Below are 20,133 nucleotides of genomic sequence, written 5' to 3'. Positions count from 1 at the left end.
AAGGACACCAGTCAGATGGGAGTGGGGACCACCCTCACAGCTTCATTCCAACCTGAGTGTCACGTATTCAAAAGTCCAATCTTCAAGTACAGTCATATTCTGAGGTACTGGGGGTTAAAGTTTTAATACAGGAAACTTGCGGGCACACAATTCAGCCCATATCAGGCAGGATCAGGTGTCTACCCTGTCAGCCCCATTTGTGCCACCATCTCCCATCATCAGAGAAGTGGCCAGAATTAAAAGTGTGTCCCCTTCCTGACATGCACTATGTTTTGTACTGTGCTGAGGAAAGAACGGACCCCTTTCCCTTCCCCCGTTTCTGTTTCCCACGGTAAAGGTAGTAAGTCAGAGGTGGGACAATGGACCAGGGTAGAGGGAAAATAATGTGACTTAGAGGCACTAATCAGAACCCTGAACAAGCCACCTCGCCCCTTCTCTAGGAGTCTGTGGTCTCTCATGCATAACAAGGAGATTAATGCCGGCTACCTGTGTTATAGAACGGTTGGAAGCACGGAAGAAGGTGGCAGGTATGAAAGTGCCTGGAAACGGTATGTGGCTCAATCTTTGTGAATTTACCCCCTTCAGTGCATATTCAGTCCTTACCCTTGACCGTGTTTTTGATCCTAGGAGCCCTGCCTCTCTTTCTCACTGGATTTATTGATCTCTGATCCAACAGCCTTTCCTACCAACGCCCAATTGTAAGAAAAACTGATTTTGTTTAAAAAAAAAAAAAAGGTGGGGGGGGATCATGCCCGATCCCAGGGTGGGACTCTGGATTTCTCCAGTGCAGTCATTGATTGCTATCCCATTCTCCTTTGCCAGGTGATGGTGTTTCCAGCCTCCTCTGCTTCCAACGGTGGTGGCCCCGTGACCCAGTTCTGCCCACGGAAGTGGATGGGCCACATGTGGGGGTCTTCTGTGGAAGATTCTGTTTCTTGACAGGAAGGACATGTGAGCAGGGGAATGTTAGTCCAGCCATCAGAAAGAAGGGAATTCTGCCATTTGTGACGGGGAATTAGAGCCGGGGTCCTCTTCTGAGCCAGTCTTCCTATTTTGGCAAGAAAGTCTCAGAGGCAGTGTTGCATTATTCTCTCAGGAGGCACATACTGCAAGGCTGCCCCTCTTTTTATAATGCCAGCATGGGGCGCTAGTGTCCCTTGAGGCTTAAAATGGAGATATTTTAATTCTATCTACCCTTCTTTATGTATGAGATAGACTTCTTTGATGAGCAACTTCCCTCATCCACTCTTTGGGAACCAATGTTACAGTTCATATGCCAAACACGGGACAATTGTTTCATTATTTGCCTCTGCTCACCCAATTTCAAAATAATGAATTTATTTCCTAGCATTTAGTAATGGTGACTGTGAGGTCTGTGTCTCTTTAGAGCCGCTGTGGTCTCGATATTTAATCGCAGTTGGTGTGCTTAGTTAGGTCCATCTTAGTTATGATTCTTACTGACACTCAGTTTGTCCCTGAGTGACGCAGACTCAATGTCAGTCTGCTGGCACAGGAGCGAGCTCTCAGCAGGCGCTTAGTAAATGTGTGCTGAAAGTATGTCAAAGAACTGAGTGAGGTGTATTGATATCATACTTGATTGTTCTGTCACAACAATATATTGCTGTGGCCTCTCCTCCAACAAATGTTTGAAACTGACATTACCCCTTTGCCCTCTTCGGTGTTATTCAAGTAGTACTGCACTGGGATCAGAAAATTTAACACTCACTCCCTCGTTGGATCTTTCTACATTAATGGGGGTGCGGTGGGAGACAAGTGACCTCAACTCATGGGTTTGATTATCTCTTGGCTTCCAAAATTCATTTCCTCAGATGACCATTAAGTCTCACTCACACTGTTTTCTCTGTGCTCATCTGTGCCATCATCTGCTATTGCTCTACTTCCCAGAAACTTGCAGAGCCCAGCTGCCTCTTTCCCTAAGAGAGCCCCTCCTTATCACAGTCCCAGCACTCCTATGGGATTACTTTGTCAGCAAATCAACAAGTGTCTTTATTCTGCTCCTTCATCTCAGTGTTTTTTCCAGTTACGACTGTGCAAGTTGAAGGCCAACTGTTTGACCTGGGTCGCGTCAAAGACCCTTTGGTGACCAGCCTCCGTTTCCTCAAACTTCATTTTTCTGATTTCTAACATGAGGCTAAGAGCTAGCTCTCCTGTGTCGACAGGAAATGGGTTCCGCAAAAGATTGTTAGAACATTGTAAATCATACAATGTCCGGATGTGCAAATTTTTTTGAAGACAAGCTGCTATATGAGAAATGTTGGATCAAATGAGGGAGAATTTGACAACACATTGAACTTACCCCAGTACTCTTAGGGATGGCAGTAATATTTACACACAGGTCACCGGATTATACGCGGGAGTTGGTTGGCTATTGTGTTAACATATGGGGATCCTTTTTTCTCCTTTTAACCCAGACTTGACTACTTTCTGGAAGGACTATTCCAGCAACTGGCTATCAGGGAATTCAATCCTAGTGGAGATTGATTCCCCAAATTTTATTTTAATATTTGTTTCTTTTTAATATTTTCTTATTGATCTGTAAATGATATATTACTTTATGTAAATTTAAGTTGGACATGTTTATTTGGGTATATTTTATTTTGTATATATGTGTATATATATATATATATATAAATACTTGATAACCACCTAGCATTAATATCTCCATGATGACACATAATTATTATTTGTATGCCTCCTGAATATTACTGCATCTTGTTTTGGTTCTGGTTTACAATCATCAATGGTGAAGGTTCAATGTTCTTCATATTCCCCATAATTGTGTGCAAATTTTTCTGAAAATAACGAGATTGCCTCTTTGGCTTTAGTTTTGTAGTTCTGTTCCCACCTAGTATGTGGACCATTGGATGAATAACTTCCCAGAGTGTGTGGTGTAGACAGTGTAGGCCATAGAGACTGCATTAGAATGGAGATACATTTTCCGCAGTTTAAACTCAAATGAGGCTATTTTCTCTATGCATACTCCGAGGCTTGGCTTTCAGGCATTTTAGTCATGACTGATGTTGCTGTCATGTACTTTACTATAGTAGTGGTATTTGAGTAGTAATGAACCTGCTGAATTATCGTGTAATTTCAGCCTCTGTGTTTCTTGTACCTGCCATGTATCCTTGCACCTCCACCCCAGGGTGTATGTTTGAGTATGGATTTATCTTCACTTATCTAGGGAAACTGAGGCACAAAGTGGTTAAAGAAACTTAACAAAGGAAATACTTTGAAATGCTAGACCCTGAATTTGAACCCCAGGTTTTTGGCACTTCTACTAGTCAGTTTTTGGTTGCTGTTAATAGAAAACTCTGTTTTAGCACAGAAATTAATTGGAGAGTCAGAGGCTTTTAAATATTGTCCTTATAGGGCCTGGAGATGTAATTGTATTCATGGCCTCTAAGAATGATTACATATGTTAGAACTGGCCCCTAAGGGGAACTGTCGCTGCTACCACCATTGAGGAGTGGGAAAAATCAGTATATTTTCAGTGCAACTGTTGGCTTAGGCATAGTGTGTATTAGTTGCCTACCTAAAAGCAGGAAAGTCTACCAGAGTTGTTATCTCAGTGAAGATACTTCTTCAACTGGATCCATGGCTCCAAATCAAGCCTGCCTTACTCCACATCTCTCTACATTTAAAGTGGCTTTAAATTAAATCTGATCAGTGTGCATCAGACTGAGAGCAGTAAAAGCATCAGCAACCTTAGGAGTAAAAACTCTAGGAAATGGAGACTTAAGCTTTAAAATAGAGAGACAAGTTTATGAACAGAGTTCAAAGATATAATGAGAGAACTAATATAAGGCATCCAACACAGTCTTCTGAACCCTGTGTTCACTAGTGCCTTGATATTTTCCTGCTCTCATTTTAGCCCATCTAATACTACTATTCCTCAATCCTGGATGAAACTTAGAACTCGGCTTGTGCTCTAGGCTGCTTGATGATGCTAGGTGTATGTTGGAGAAAAAAGGGAATCTCCAAATCCAGAGTACTGTATTATGTTTTTGTTTATGTATTCATGTATTATGGTTTTGTTTAATTGGAATTCTTAAAAAAATAATTTTATAACTCCCAAGTCAGCCACCTGCCTATACCCCAAAAGTTTGTTCTGTATCTTCCCCCATTCCTCATTTTTCTTATTGCAATCTTCCCTCAGAATCTCCACAGAGTTATCTCTTACTTCAGGAAGAAAACATAATTACTCATAAAGGAACTCAACTGAATTATTCTTTCTCCCTTAAATTCATCCATATTTCCATTCTCTAAAGATAATATAAGACTTTGTCCCCTTCCTCCATTTGTGATTTATACTCACCAAATCTCCCAATCCCTTTCTTATTATATAATAGATGCTACAAGCCAGTATGGCCTTAGAATCTTTTTGTCCATGTTTGAACACCAAGTCCACTATTTACTAGCTATGTAACCTTGGATAATTCACTCAGCCTCTCTAAACATCCATTTCTTAACTATAAAAGAGAGTGATTTAAGATTACCTTCTTCACAGAATGGTAGGGAAAATGAAACGAGAGAACCCATAGAAAATAATTGAAATATGACCTGCTACTAAAAAACTCAACAAAATGAGTTATCACCAAATAAATGCAGTTTAATTGTAATGTACCCAATGAGAACGTGGATACCTTTTGAAAAAAGGTGAATACCTTCTCTAATCATATTGGTGTTGACAGTACTGAGACTACTTATATAAAAATGCAGTCAGTCAAATGAGTATTTTATTTTCTAATTTTATTATCCCTGTTATTATTGTAAACATTGTTAATGTTTCTATCTCTTGGGTGGACCTGCCCCTGCCCTGAGCCCCAAGGATGATGGCTTATGAGGACATCCTGTCACTATTTCTCATTTTTTCTTTAAGGTTTTAGAATGAAAAATCCTCTGTTCTCTAACAGAGATATTAATAAATAGTAGTCAGGTTAACTTTCTCATGATCAATTCAATTGACCCAGGTGAATCAAACATCCCAGGTCTGTGCTGCTTCCTTGCTAGTACTAATCTTATGTGAACACAACTGTCTAAACCTTGCTTGATAAGTTCTCCTAGAGACATTTTATTAAGTCTATCCAAGGTCTACAGAATACCCAAGAAAGGCTCCAGCACATGTGTGGAGTATTGTCCAAGGGTCTCTGCACATTCAACCTCTCAGTTCTTCCTATTCATTGTGAATAAACATGCACACTCTCTTTATGTGACAACAAATAATTAAACCATTACCAGAGGGAAAAAGAATAAAGGGGTTTGATATCTAATGGCTTGGGAACAGCACAGAACTAGTAACATAGTGGCAGCCCTAGACCAAAACCATGAAGGGTCCAGGTCTGTTAGACACAGAACATTTTTTCTAATCCTAAACTCTGGAGAACAAAATCACTAAGTTATAAATCAGTCACCAATTTGTGAAGTATTCTGACTCGTTGGATTTATTTAATATCCAACTAATGACCTTATCTTGTACTTTGCAAATTGTATTTTCCCAAGATCTTTTTTTTTTTCTATTTAAGTTTTATCTAAATTAAGATGATTTACAGACCAGCTCTTCCAGGCTTTGGTTCAAATGTTATAAACTCTCACTGAGGGTAAGATTCTATTGATTAGTGTCTATGGACTTTGTTCATCTCAGGGGTCTTAATCAGTTTAATTAGGCTGACATCCACAGCCCCATGTCATTACTACTTACTGAGGAAGGTTCCAACATGACACTTATTTGTTCTTGGACAAATCCAGTACCAGCAATAGCAGCAGTGAGCAGGGTTCCAAGCCTCCAAAATGGGGCAAGAAAGTGTGTGGATCCAGGGTGTACTGCGGGGGGGGGGGTTGTTGGTGAGTGGGGCAGGATACAGTTGGTTAGAATACAAGTGAGCTGAGTCCAGTGCTTGCCTGTGTGATCCAACACAGCATGTTAGGGTAGCCATTGTTTAAGCACCTGCACAAAAGCTGTAAGTTGGGCAGCTTTACTGGGCCTAGGTTTTCCTTTGGCATTCCTTCCACACACACAGCCACAGTGCTTAACATGAAAACGAGTTAAAACCCCATCCTTACACCACAGAAGCCATCAGCAAAAGTTACAGGGTTACGGGTCAGGTGGGGGAGGGCCCCTCTGGAAAAAGAAAAAATCAAAAAGCCTCTGGGATTCAAATTAATGAGTGATCTTATGTCACATTTCCTAGGTTCAGCTACATCTTCATGTATTTCATGAGTGCCTCTCTAGTCATTAATGTCTTCCTTTGGTTGCTGGGTTTCTGGGTAGTTAACCCATCTCCTGCCTCCATTTGTTCAATAGCAATTCCCGTTTTTACTTGGATCTTCGAGTAGAATTGTAAATCAGGTGTGCCAGTCTAGGTTTAATCATTACAGCGTCAAATTGCTCTCCCAGATCGTGTGAACAAAAATGAATGGAAAATTTCGTTTTACAAATCCTACTTTTGGACTTAGCCCATGGCTGAGAACTAAGGAGGCCGAGCGTACGGATGGCAGCGAGGGGTCAATCCACGCCCCGCGTTGGGTCGGCGGTGGAGGAGTCGGAAGTGGTTGGGGTTTGGGGGAGGAGATCCGCTCACACAGAAGAGGAGAGGGTTGATCCGCCATATCTGCTGCTGCTGCCGCAGTTGCGAATGCAGTGTTGGGGGACTTAGCTGCCACTGCGCTGCCGCTAAGGTTCGCGTCGCTTCCCCTTGGCACTTCGCTCTTGCAGCCTTACCCCTTGGCGGCGTAGCCCGCTCTTTCTGGCGTGTTAACCCCGCTCCCTCCCCGCCACCCATCAGGTCCTCAGACCATGGATCCGGGCAGCAGCAGCAGCGACTCGGCACCCGACTGCTGGGACCAGGTGGACATGGAAGCCCCGGGTTCGGCCCCGAGCGGAGACCGAGCCTCCGCGGCGGTTGCCGAGGCCCAGCAGGAGCATCTCAGCTCGGCCTTCAGCCGTCAGCTCAACGTCAATGCCAAACCCTTCGTGCCTAACGTACACGCCGCGGAGTTCGTGCCGTCCTTTCTGCGGGGCCCGGCCCAGCTGCCAACCCCCCCGGCCGACATCACCAGCATCGATGAAACCTGCACCGGCGCGGGCGACCTTCAAGGTAAAAAGCTGGGACGGGGGGCACCTGTGGAACATTCCAAAGAGGAACAGTTAGTGTTGCATGAAGGTTCCAATTCAGCCGTTACCATGGAACTTTCAGAACCTGTTGTAGAAAATGGAGAGGTGGAGATGATCCTAGAAGAGTCATGGGAGCACAATAAAGAAGTAAGTGAAGCTGAGCCAGGGGGTAGTTCCTTGGGAGATTCAGGGCCCCCAGAAGAAAGTGGCCAGGAGGTGATGGATAAAGAGGAAATGAGAAAATCTAAATCCGTGTTCGTGCCCTCAGGTGCTCCTAAAAAAGAACACGTAAATGTGGTGTTCATTGGGCATGTAGATGCTGGCAAGTCAACCATTGGAGGACAAATAATGTTTTTGACAGGAATGGTTGACAAAAGGACACTTGAGAAATATGAGAGAGAAGCTAAAGAAAAAAACAGAGAAACTTGGTATTTGTCCTGGGCCTTAGATACAAATCAGGAAGAAAGAGACAAGGGTAAAACAGTAGAAGTGGGTCGTGCCTATTTCGAAACAGAAAAGAAACATTTCACCATTTTAGATGCTCCTGGCCACAAGAGTTTTGTCCCAAATATGATTGGTGGTGCTTCTCAAGCTGATCTGGCTGTACTAGTAATCTCTGCCAGGAAAGGAGAATTTGAAACTGGATTTGAGAAAGGTGGACAGACAAGAGAACATGCGATGTTGGCAAAAACAGCAGGGGTAAAACATTTAGTAGTGCTTATTAATAAGATGGATGATCCCACAGTTAATTGGAGCAGCGAGAGATATGAAGAATGTAAAGAAAAACTGGTGCCCTTTTTGAAAAAAGTTGGCTTTAGTCCCAAAAAGGACATTCACTTTATGCCCTGCTCTGGGCTGACAGGGGCAAATATTAAAGAGCAATCAGATTTTTGCCCTTGGTACACTGGATTACCATTTATTCCGTATTTGGATAATATGCCAAACTTCAACAGATCAATTGATGGACCAATTAGACTGCCAATTGTGGATAAGTACAAGGATATGGGCACCGTGGTCCTGGGAAAGCTGGAATCAGGATCCATTTTTAAGGGCCAGCAGCTTGTGATGATGCCAAACAAACACAATGTGGAAGTTCTTGGAATTCTTTCTGATGATGCTGAAACTGATTATGTAGCCCCAGGTGAAAACCTTAAAATCAGACTGAAGGGAATTGAAGAAGAAGAGATTCTTCCAGGATTCATACTTTGTGACCCTAATAATCTGTGCCATTCTGGACGTACCTTTGACGTTCAGATAGTGATTATTGAGCACAAGTCCATCATCTGCCCAGGCTATAATGCGGTGCTGCACATTCATACTTGTATTGAGGAAGTTGAGATAACAGCCTTAATCTCCTTGGTAGACAAAAAGTCAGGAGAGAAAAGTAAGACACGGCCCCGCTTCGTGAAACAAGATCAAGTGTGCATTGCCCGTTTAAGGACAGCAGGGACTATCTGCCTTGAAACATTCAAAGATTTTCCTCAGATGGGTCGTTTTACTTTAAGAGATGAGGGTAAGACCATTGCGATTGGAAAAGTTCTGAAACTGGTCCCAGAGAAGGACTAAGCAGTTTTCTTGATGCCCCTGCACAATACTGTGAGAATTGACTACAAAAGTTCACCACTTTCTCTTATTTACTGCCCACTGACAGACTTTTCTTCATCTTTTGCAAAGAGAAAATTCACAGCAAAAATCCGTGTTTTGTCAGCTTTCTCATGTTGAGATCTCAGTTATGTTACTGTTGAATTGACCCACAACTTTCCTCCTTCTATGCCATTTTGCTTCCTTGGACAGAACCCGTGATAGCTTTGTAAGTGATGTGGGTGTAATTGTCTATAACAATGAAAAATTAATATATTTTTTAATTTTTCATTTTCCCTTAGGATATTTAGACAACCCTTGTTCCACGCAGATCAGAGTGTGTCAGTGTGTGTGTACATGTTAAAAAGACAACTAACATGTCAATAAAATATTCCATTTGAAACTCTTCTTGGTATCTGAAATGCTTTTGAATATTTAAAAAAATATGTACATAATAGTTTTCAATTAGCTTTTTTACTTTCTCAGGTCATTGAACACATCTTATTACTTGGGCTTTTAAAAACTGTCCTCCACTCACTGTTTTAAATGCGCCTTTACAAACAATGCACAGGTTTGTATTAAAAGTTTTTCATTTGGAAAACGAATCTATTTGAGGGCTCTTCCCAGTGAACTTTGTTTTCTCTATCCAATTTGAATCAATAAAGGAGCTCTTCTGTTTCCCCACTTGTGATTTGAAGAAGCATTTCCACATTACAAACATACCTGGGGATTCAGACCCTATGTTGACTAAACTATTATCCACACACTTTTGCTTTGTTCACCATGAGACTTGTGATGTGGGATACAACACAGTAAGGGGCATGACGGTTGAGGAAATACATGCTTTCAATAGGGCTGTAAGTCATTTACTGAAAAATAAGTGTTAGTGTGGGCCCCGAGCTGGGAAATGAGCCCATTCCACCCTTGTATTCTTCTGTGCTTGGAGTTGGTAGGAAAGATAAAAGTTCATTTTTACCATCGGATCACAACCCACATTTCAGTCAGAGACACTAGACTTGTCTCTGTACCCTGTATTAAGGAAAACACTCTGCTCTCTGTCTTGAGATGGCTACTTCGATTGCTAGGACAGTGGCTTTATAACCTGCATAATTATCAACAGCTGCAAGAGCTTTCAGTCTTGGTAAGTTGGTAGTGACTCAATGTAAACAAACACCTGCCCAGTGGTGGGCAGGGCCATTTCCTCACACTCATGGGCTGGTTGGATGGGGGTGGAGACTGGCTACCAGAACAACCTGGGCCCATGCTTAGGCAAAGACCATGTCCCCTTATTCATGGTCCCTTGGTCTGTGTGCCCATGGACCTCCAGGATTTCTGACCTGTCAGAGATAGCCACAGGTCTTAACAGCATTAATAGCATGGTTCTGTGAATCATCCATTAGAGATCTTCAGGGGCACCCACATGGAAAATAAGGATTTTTCTTTTGTCCTATGTCAGCTAACCTAATCCACAGGGATACAGCTCATACTGCCTTGGACCCAGAACTTTCATAATAGAATATCAGTGGCAAGAGTTTCATCTTTATTTCAGATTCCTTCTCTTGCCTCTATGCTCTGAATTTTGTACAAAATACAGACCAATTCAGTGTCTGCTAGAAGTGTTACCCTGCAGCCCCTTAAAATTGTTTCTGGTGCTACATCAACTTCATTTTTTTCCCACAATTTTAGTAATTTGCCAATAGGATTATTGTAGATATCTTTCACTAATAAACCAAAGCTACAAGGAAGGACAGAACTTTTTTCCCATCCAGTTTGGATAATTTCCCCTCAAAAACTGGCTCCTTAGTGTCTTTCTCAATAGCCAGTTAAATAGCAAATTCTCCACCAGGAGCTCTGAACTGTGTGTGTGTGTGTGTGTGTGTGTGTGTGTGTACACAACTTCAGAGACCAGGACATAAACTTCTGGAAATAGATGTCAGAAACTAATTCTTTTCATTTCAGTGAGAAACAGATCATCCAGGTGATTGGAGACACCAGCCTGGCTCTTTAGGAAACTGGATTTAGACTCATGGTAACATTTCTTTCTAACGTCCTGAATGCCTTCCTTTCTAGTTCTTAATATCTGATGGTAGTATCCAATACTGCAAACATGGGGCTGTTCACAAACACTAGTTTTCCCTAGTGCGTACAGAGCTGTGTCCTTTCAGAGGTTCCCTATTGCCTCCATTTCAGGCCAGTTTAACTTAACTCTCTTCAGAGCTTCATCTCGCAACCAAGATAATGTAGAATCTCCCCAAGTCAGGCTACATGCTGTGATACATGGTGAACTTCCTGCTTAAGGCTTTCTCAATAAATGTCAACCCATAGGCTCTTGGCAGCTTTTCTCCCAAGCCTCTTCCTTTATTTCTCTGGTCATTATGGGACAAATCTGAAATTCAGGGAAAGGGGCCAACTTATTCTGTATTTCAGCAGAGACCCAAAAAGAAAGAAAAGAGAAGGTTTGGATTGGGTGGAAGTTAGCAGACCTCCCACATTACTCACTTTGAGCATCTTTCTCTGGCACCCAGAACAAACTGCCTGTGCTTTTAATACTTACTACGGTTACTGTTCCTGTCTTCAAAAGACAAATCCTTTCTCAAAACAGACACTCCTTTCACAATGTCTTGATTCTGGTGTACTGCAATGCAAGAGCCTGCTTTTTATAAGGTTTACTTATAAACATTTCACAGTTCAAATATTCAACTCATTTTAGTTAAAATGGGCTGTTTGGTAGCAGGGAGATGATTAGTTACCATTTCATGATCATTAAAAAAGAAACTCTCTAACGACCAAAGAAGTTCTGCCAAAACCTGAGCATTTGAACATGTTCACATTAATCCAGATTTTATGTTTGACAGGGTTCTTTTTATATTTTCTGCTGAGACTATTGGTATATTTCCATTTGTTATAGTTTTTAGTTACAATATCTGCTTAACTTACCCTTAAAAATGTCATATGGTTTCTTTTATAAGTTAGTGGACAAAGGGTTCAGGCTCTAAGAATCAGCCATCAATAAAAAGGAGTTCAGCAAAGCCCCTTATTTTCTACAGACTCATATTAAGCAACCAGAATTTACATACACAGAAAATTTGAAGAAGTTTCTCAGCCATCTAATGAAGGTATTTCTTTGACTGCTGAACTTCGAAAGCATATGCAGAGAATATTGAGACCTGTCCCCCAATTTTAGCATGAGAGGGCAAAAGCAAACAAAAAGACTTGCCCATGGTCAGGCTGCTGTACACAATCGAGTCACTGTATCTCTCACTTGATACAATATGAATCCAATATATATCCACTTAAAGCTCTTTTTTCGCATTTGGAACACTGAGTAAAAAAGTTTCCTAAAGTCTCTAACAGAGACTTAGATGAATTATCTCCTCCAGAGACTGCTTTTGCTAGCTCTACTAGTGACTTTTGCACACCAGTAAATTCACAGAAGACTTCATGGTCACATGGCAAGTGACTAAGACCCCAAATGGCTTCTGACAGTCCCCGGATTAAAGGTTAGTGTTTGATTTCTACCTTTGTATTTCTTTTGGCACCTTGCTTTAACTGGTGTTCATGTAACCTATATTATTTAGCTTTCTAAATTGCTTTAGCTTCTTTTGCCAGTTTGGTAGGGTGTATGTGTAGAGGTGAAATTAAATGTATTAATACAATTTTTGAATATCTAAAGGCTTAGCTCTGAGTGGTGCTAATGACAGAATGCTCTATCCCCATCTGTGTTCCTCAGTGCATGCTAAGCCAAAAAGAACTGTGATCTTAAATGGTAGATGAGCTGCAACCATGCATTTCGCATATTTAAGAAGGGCACACATGGGAAACCTGGGTGGCTCAGTTGGTTAGGCCTCTGCCTTTGGTTCAGATCACGATCCCAGGGATGGAGCCTCGCATTGGGGTCCCTGCTCAGTGGGGAGTTTGCTTCTCCCTCTGCCTCGCCCCTCCCCCCCTCCCACCGCTTATGCTCTCTCTCTGACAAATAAATAAATAAAAATCTCAAAAAAAATTAAAAATGGCACACAGAAGGTTTGAAGGGCAGAAGATAACCTCTAAGGAGGCCCTTAAAGGATGGTGATTCAGGATGGATGAGAGGTGGTTTCATGAGATCCTGGTGGTGAGTAAAACATTGCAGTGTTCAAGAAGAACTGTTTGCCTCTATGGATGGTACAGTATTCAAGGCCTGGAGGGAAGTTGGGCCTGAGAAATCTGAGAAATTTCATAGCAGAATCTGACCTGGGCCTGCAGGTAATTGAGGGGGAGGTGTTGAATGCACATTAGATTCATTCTGTAAGATAAAAAGGTCAAAACTGCTGGAAATACTGGCAGCAAGAAAGCCAGCTCTGAGGATGATGACATTGCCAAGATCCCCAGATATAAGTGTCAGGCTCCACACTATCTACCAATGCCTGACTGAGTTAGTAGAATCCAAGATAACACATGATCTGGATGTGCAGATTGCTAATAGCTGCACTGAAGGGCAAGTTCTGCTCTAGGTCACCCTAATGCCTCCACCTCTGCCAGAAGACTCCATCATTAGAGAAGGAGCCAGCATAAAATTTTGTCTGCTTCTGCCTAGGAGATAGTGGACCTCTTTTTCTTTCCCTGTTCATGTTTCAGAAAGTGATCTTGGTAAGCCAGAGAAAGAACTATGGCCCATGGCAGAGGGGTAAAGTAATGTGCTGTGAAGGCACTAATAGAACCCCCCAAACAAGCCACCTCCCCTTCTCTTCCTATCTCCGGTCCCTCATGCATAACATGGAAATAATGCTGGCTGCCCATGTTACGGGATTGTTGTGAGACCTGAACAAGGCAGAAGTTACCAAAGTCCTGGAAATGGTATGTGGCTCAATGCTTGTGAGTTTATTCCCCTCAGGACATAGTCAATCCTTATCCTTGACTGTGTTTTCAACCTAACCAACTCTGCTTTTTCTCACTGGATTTGTTGATTGCTAACCCAATGGCTTTTCCTAACAATGCCCTGTGGTAAGAAAAACTGATTTTTTTTAAAGAAGCAGTATGTCCAGTCCAGGGGGAAGGCTCAGAATTTCTCCAATCTAGTCATAGCTATCCTATTCCCCTTTGCCAGGTGATGGTTCTTTCCAGCCTCCCTTACAGCTGAGTGTGGCCATGTGGCCCAGGTCTGCCCAATGAAGTATATAGAGAATGTATAGGGGATTTATATAGAAAAGGCTGTTTCTTAATAAAAAAGGGTAGATGTGAGCAAAGATGATGATACTTGGAATGTGATAGAAATACCTGGAGTTGTTACAGCCATGTTGTGACAAGCATGTGGTCATAGAGTCAACCTTCTGAAAATGGTTGAGTAGGAGGTTAGAAGCTTTGGAATCCTGGCATTTTTGAGCAGCTGAACCAATGCAAGTGCATTTCTGTACTTATTCTGAGTGGGGGAGTGGGGATGGTAAGGCCCTGTTTAGTTATACCGTTGTCTCTAAACTTTTGTTGCCTAGTAAATTAATTGAAAATAGCTTTTAGAAATACCAGTGTCCTGGCACCATACCTAGAAATTCTGGTTAATTAGTCTACCTTGTGGCATCTGGGTGGCTCAGTCAGTTAAGTGTCTGCCTTTGGCTCAGGTCATGATCCCAGTGTCCTAGGATAGAGCCCAGCATAAGGCTCCCTGCTTAGTGAGGAGCCTGCTTCTCCCTCTCTCTGAAACTCTCTCTGCTTGTCCTCTCTGTCAAAAAAAAATTTTAAAAATCTTAAAAAACAAAATCTACATTGTGGCCTTGGACATTAAAAAACCTTTCTGTTATCAACAGTGTGAGATACATGACAAGATATAATATAAAGAAACCATGTCAGTCTCACACAGCTTCAACAATTAAGAATTCCTGGATCTATACTCCCACATTCTTGTCTACCCACAGGTTATTTTGAAGCTAATTCTGAACATCATGTCACTTAATAAACTATTATTTCAGTATGTATCTCTAAAAGATATAGACACTTTAAAATTATAGGCACTGTAACACTATTGCATTTTAAAAAGTAGTTATAATTGTGGGGCACCTGGGTGGCTCAGTGGGTTAAACCTCTGCCTTCAGCTCAGGTGATGATCTCAGGGTCCTGGGATCGAGCCCCACATCAGGCACTCTGCTTAGCGGGGAGCTTGCTTCCTCCTCTCTCTCTGCCTGCCTCTCTGCCTACTTGTGATCTCTGTCAAACAAATAAATAAAATCTTTAAAAATTTTTTTTAAAGATTTAAAAAGTAGTTATAATTGCTAAATATCTTCAAATATTCATCCTTAGCTTAACATTTTCCAATTGTTTCACACATAGTTTTTCTCTCTTTCTTAACTTTTTTTTTGTAAGTTGGCATACAGTGTTAAATTAGTTTCAGGTGTACAGTATAGTGATTCAACAATTCTGTACATTACTCAGTGCTTGCCACAATAAGTGTAGCCACCAACTGTCACCATACAATGTTATTACAATATTATTCATTCTATTCCCTATGCTGTACTTTTCATCTCCATGACTTAATTATTTTGTGACTAGAAGCTTTTACTTCTTAGTCCCCTTCACTTATTTCACCTGTCCTTCAAGTCCCTCCTTTCTGGCAACCACCAGTTTGTTCTCTGTACTTATGATTCTGTTTTTGTTTTTTGTTGGTTTGTTCTTTAGATTCCACATAAAAGTTAAGTAATACGGTATTCATCTTTCTCTGTCTAACTTATTTCACTTAGCATTATACTCTCTAGGTCGTCCATATTGTCACGAATGGCAAGATCCCATTTATTTTTTTTTAAATATTTTATTTATTTATTTGACAGACAGAGATCACAAGTAGGCAAAGAGGCAGGCAGAGAGAGAGGAAGGGAAGCAGGCTCCCCGCCGAGCAGAGTGCCCAACGCGGGGCTCGATCCCAGGACCCTGGGACCACGACCCGGGCCGAAGGCAGAGGCCTCAACCCACTGAGCCACCCAGGCGCCCCCCCATTTATTTTTTTATGGCTGAGTGATATCCCCTTGTATATATGTATACCACGTCTTTATCCATTCATCCATCAATGGACATTTATGCATCTCCAGATAGAAGCACACAGCACTACCTATGAGATATTATTGTCAAAAAGAAGAAGGAGAAAAATCTAATTTGAATCTAATAAAGGCTCTGTCTCTGATTTTAAATCAGATTTCATAAGTCAGTCAGAGAGCAACAAATACCATATGATTTCACTCACATGTGAAATTTAAGAAACAAAACAAATGAACAAAGGGGGAAAAAGACACAAACCATTAAACAAATTCTTAACTATAGAGAGAAAACTGTTGGTTATGGGATGGAAGATAAATGAAATGGATGACAGGAATTAAAGAGTACACTTATCTTAGTGAGCTCCAGGTGATGTATAGAATTGTTGAATCACTGTATTGTACACCTGAAACTAATTTAGCACTGTATGTTAACAATTAGTGGAATTAAAATTTAAAAACTTAATAAAAAAAAGAAAATAAGATTTCAAATATTTATTTAAAAATAAGCAAATATTTATTTCAGCTCAGGATCCAGTTTACTTTCATGCATTATAATTTGTTAATATGTCTACTAGGTCACTTTCAATCTCTGGCTGTTCCTTTCTCTCTCTCTCTCTCTCTCTCAAATTATTTGCTGATGAATTTCAGTCCTTTACTCTCTAAAGTTTCATAGATTTTCCTGGCATCCTCCCTTTGTCATTGCTTAACATATATGTGTATGTCTCCTGACTTACCTATAAATTGGTTGTTAGAGACAGAGCCTTTATTAGATCCAAGTTGGGTTTTTTTCTTTTTCTTCCTTTTTTTTTTTTCTTTTAGCAAGAATACCTCACAAGTAGTGCTGTGTATTTCCATCTGGAGACACATAATGTCTGGTTGTCTCTTTTTTTATGATGTTAGCAGACACTGATGATTATCGCCTAGATCTAATATTTCATTACAGATTATAGAATGAAGTTATTTTATTTATCTTTCTCATTTATTAGCCAGAATACTTCTCTAAAGAGAATCTTCTCCACGTTAATTATTTGGTAACACAGTAGATACACAAATGGAAGGATTGTTATTTGCTTTTTTCCTTCTATTTATCAGTTTCAAATTATGAATTTATTCCCTAGTACTTTGAAAGGTTATCACAGGGCATATTTTCATAATCACTATGAATGCAATATTTAAATGCGCTTAATGTATTTGAATCTACCTAATTACTGTTCTTATAGATGCTCAAGCTGATGTATTTTTAGGCATATAGACGTTTCAGATTAACTCTTGAATCCTTTTTACATGATCACTGTAGTCCTTCCTCCATTCTGGTACATCAAGTTTTTCTCAGCTAACCTTATACATTTCCTAAAATTAGCTAATTCATCACATAATCTTGATGTATTTTTGAATGGAAAATGCTTGGTAGAGAGCAAAATTATGGTGCATGGCTGCAAGTTACCAGATTCATCACAGTTTCTAGTGCTTTGTAAGGGACAGAGCTAAGAAATATGTATTTTTGAAGTAAAATAGAACATGAGTTTATACTGACACTTCTCATTTGAATTCATGGCTTCAAGGTATATACTTTATGTCATTGATCTTTCATCCATATATCCTTTCTCTGAAGGCACAGTCCTGACTCCCAGTGACACCAACAAAATTACTCAATACTGTTATCCCACAATTCACAAACAACAATGTAAAAAAAAAAAAAAAAGAACATACCAACAATACCAATAAAAGTCCTGATTCTGAAAACAGCTTAAAAATTTCAACTGACTCTTTTGATTCTCAGGTTGTATCTCACAGGAATTTACAGGACAAATGATTGTATTTTACAATCGTTAAAAATAGTTTCTGTATTGTTGTGCCACCAATTTGGTTCATGATAAAGTCCATTAGATTCATTTTGCTTTTCATTGCTTTTATCTTATTCAATTAGTTGCATGTAATAAGTATGCAAAAAATAAAATCTACTAAAGAACATATTTTTAGCAAAGTCCAGTTTGTCTTCTTGTCCCTTCCAGTCTGTGTCTTCTGTCCCATATGCACATTTTTTTTAGTTTGTTGATTTGAATTCTACATGTACTCATACTCGTTGTGTGTTATACGTGATTATTAGACAGCTTTCCCCATCTTGATTTTTTTCATTCGTCAATATATATATGGAGAGCTTTCCAAATCAATATGTAGAAATAGTCATCATTCCTTTATATAGCTGCATAATATTCAATTATTTTATTTTTCATGTCCTCTATTCATGGATATTTAATTTTTCCAGTTTTTGTTATAACATGTGTTGCTATAATCAATAACAATTTCATATTTTCCCAATGTTTCTTTGATTTCGAGAATTGGGACTTATGGAACAACAGATATATGCTAAATATTGCTAAATTCTCCTCCATAAAAATTTTACCATTATCCAAAGAGTTTGTCTTTCTAGAAAATGTTCCAGGTGATTCTGAAATTCTGGATAGGTTGAGAACCACTAACTTAATTTGTTATTAGTTGTTTATTATTCTTGTTGTGGCTTGATTTTTTGTTGTCATTATTACTAGAGCTAAATGCATAACAATCTAATGCACAACTCATCATTGAGATATTCCTACTATATTTGATACTTAATTCAGGGACAGTGCTGAATATATCTTTATATCCACAGTGGCTAGCACAGGGACAAGAACAAAGCAAGTTCTTATTAAATATGTGTTGGATCAAATGAGGTAGTGATGTATAGTGACATCATATTTTATTGCTTTCAAAAAAACATTATTTTGCCTGCCCCTATATCAGATGTTTCATTTCTGAAGGCATGGAGTGTGTATTATTCATACAGCATGCAACAAATATTTAGAGTGTACCATGTGACTGATACTATTCTAAGTGGTGTAGATAGAATAGAAAACAAAACGGGTAAATGTCTGTGCCCTGTGGAGTTTATATTTTATTGGCATCAGAGATATTAAACAAAATAAGAATTGAATATGAACAAAGGAGTACTAAGCATTAAAAAGAAAATCAAAGCAGTGTAACAAGAAGACTGACAGGGATTTTCACAGTGCTTAGACCTACCTTTGTCTTTTAAGCAGAAACCTGAATCATGTGAAAGATGGCTTGTCTGGGGGTGCCTGGGTGGCTCAGTGGGTTAAAGCCTCTGTCTTTGACTCGGGTCATGATCCCCAGGGTCCTGGGATCGAGCCCCACATCGGGCTTTCTGCTCAGCGGGGAACCTGCTTCCTCCTCTCTCTGGGCCTGCTTCTCTGCCTGCTTGTGATCTCCGTCTGTCAAATGGATAAATAAAATTAAAAAAAAAAAGATGGCTTGTCTGTCATAGAGGGCATTTTTGAATATTTATTGATTAAATGAATGCTTTATGATTGCCAAGAGAATTTTATGTCTCTGACTATGTAGCAGTCCCCAGATCAAAGCAACCTGCCTTATTCCTCTGTGCTAAACTCTTCCCTTTCCATCCGTCTAAGGTGGCCCATAAAGTCAGCCTGAGAGAAACTGAACCTCATTCCCCATAATCAATACAGTAGATCTTCTGGATATATATCAAACTTTACAACTGGACAATAGAAAAATACTGTCTCCAGCACACAGGGAGAGTCACAAAATTTTATTATATGCCAAATCACAAAGAAAGTATCAAATAATATAGAAATAACAAAACCAGCATGCTCTTATCATAATACAATGAAGGTAATGTTTTAAAATGTCTTTACATCAGAAAATTTAAAAACTCTATTAAGGACAGCAGAGTTGTACAACAGAAGCATGCTGGGACCATAAAACTATTAAAAGCCTTGAGTGAGGGTGCTTGGTGACTCAGTGGGTTAAGCCTCTGCCTTTGGCTCAGATGATGGTCTCAGGGTCCTGGGATTGAGCCCCACATCAGGATCTCGGCTCAGCGGGGAGCTGGCTTTCCCCTCTCTCTCTGCCTGCCTCTTTGCCTACTTGTGATCTCTCTCTCACTGTCAAATAAATAAGTAAAGTCTTTAAAAAAAACAAAAGCCTTGAGTGAAAGGGGAAATACAAACTAAAATAGCAGCATTAAAAAAATGGTAATGGAAATCCTACATATTATAATATGTGGGAAATATTTAAACAGTTTTAGAGGAAATTGAATAGATTTAAATTTAATTTGAATTTAATGTTTGTATCAATAAATTTTTAAAATAAAATTAAATAATTCAGTTTTCAACTCCTAAAGTTTGGCAAAAAAACAACAAAGTAAACCAGAAGAAAACACAAGAAAGCAATGATAAAGATTACAAAAAACACAAAGATATAAAAAATAGAAAAATAACAGAACTAAATAAATCAAAATATTAAATAAATAAATTAAATAAACTAAATAAATCAAAATATTAAAAATAAATTAATAATAAGTAATCAACCACTAGTTAATGTAATAAATAAATAGGTAGAAAACAC

General features: G+C 39.7%; 1 protein-coding gene across 1 annotated transcript; it reads left to right on the top strand.

Annotated features, from left to right (window-relative positions):
• The first annotated feature begins 6,597 nt into the window (after positions 1-6,597).
• Positions 6,598-8,895, top strand: GSPT2 (G1 to S phase transition 2). Its single transcript, XM_044234614.1, has 2 exons — positions 6,598-6,696; positions 6,804-8,895. Exon 2 carries the CDS (start codon positions 6,815-6,817, stop codon positions 8,696-8,698), a length of 1,884 nt encoding a protein of 627 aa, XP_044090549.1. The 5' UTR covers positions 6,598-6,696; positions 6,804-6,814; the 3' UTR covers positions 8,699-8,895.
• The last annotated feature ends 11,238 nt before the right edge of the window (positions 8,896-20,133 follow it).

Source organism: Neovison vison, chromosome X, assembly GCF_020171115.1.
Source record: "Neovison vison isolate M4711 chromosome X, ASM_NN_V1, whole genome shotgun sequence".
NCBI lineage: Eukaryota > Metazoa > Chordata > Mammalia > Carnivora > Mustelidae > Neogale > Neogale vison.
The sequence above is the reverse complement of the archived record's forward strand: the minus strand, read 5'-3'. Positions and strand labels throughout refer to the sequence as shown.

Coding starts and splice junctions, on each gene's coding strand:
- GSPT2 (XM_044234614.1), top strand. CDS start 6,815: ATGGATCCGGGCAGCAGCAGCAGCGACTCGGCACCCGACTGCTGGGAC.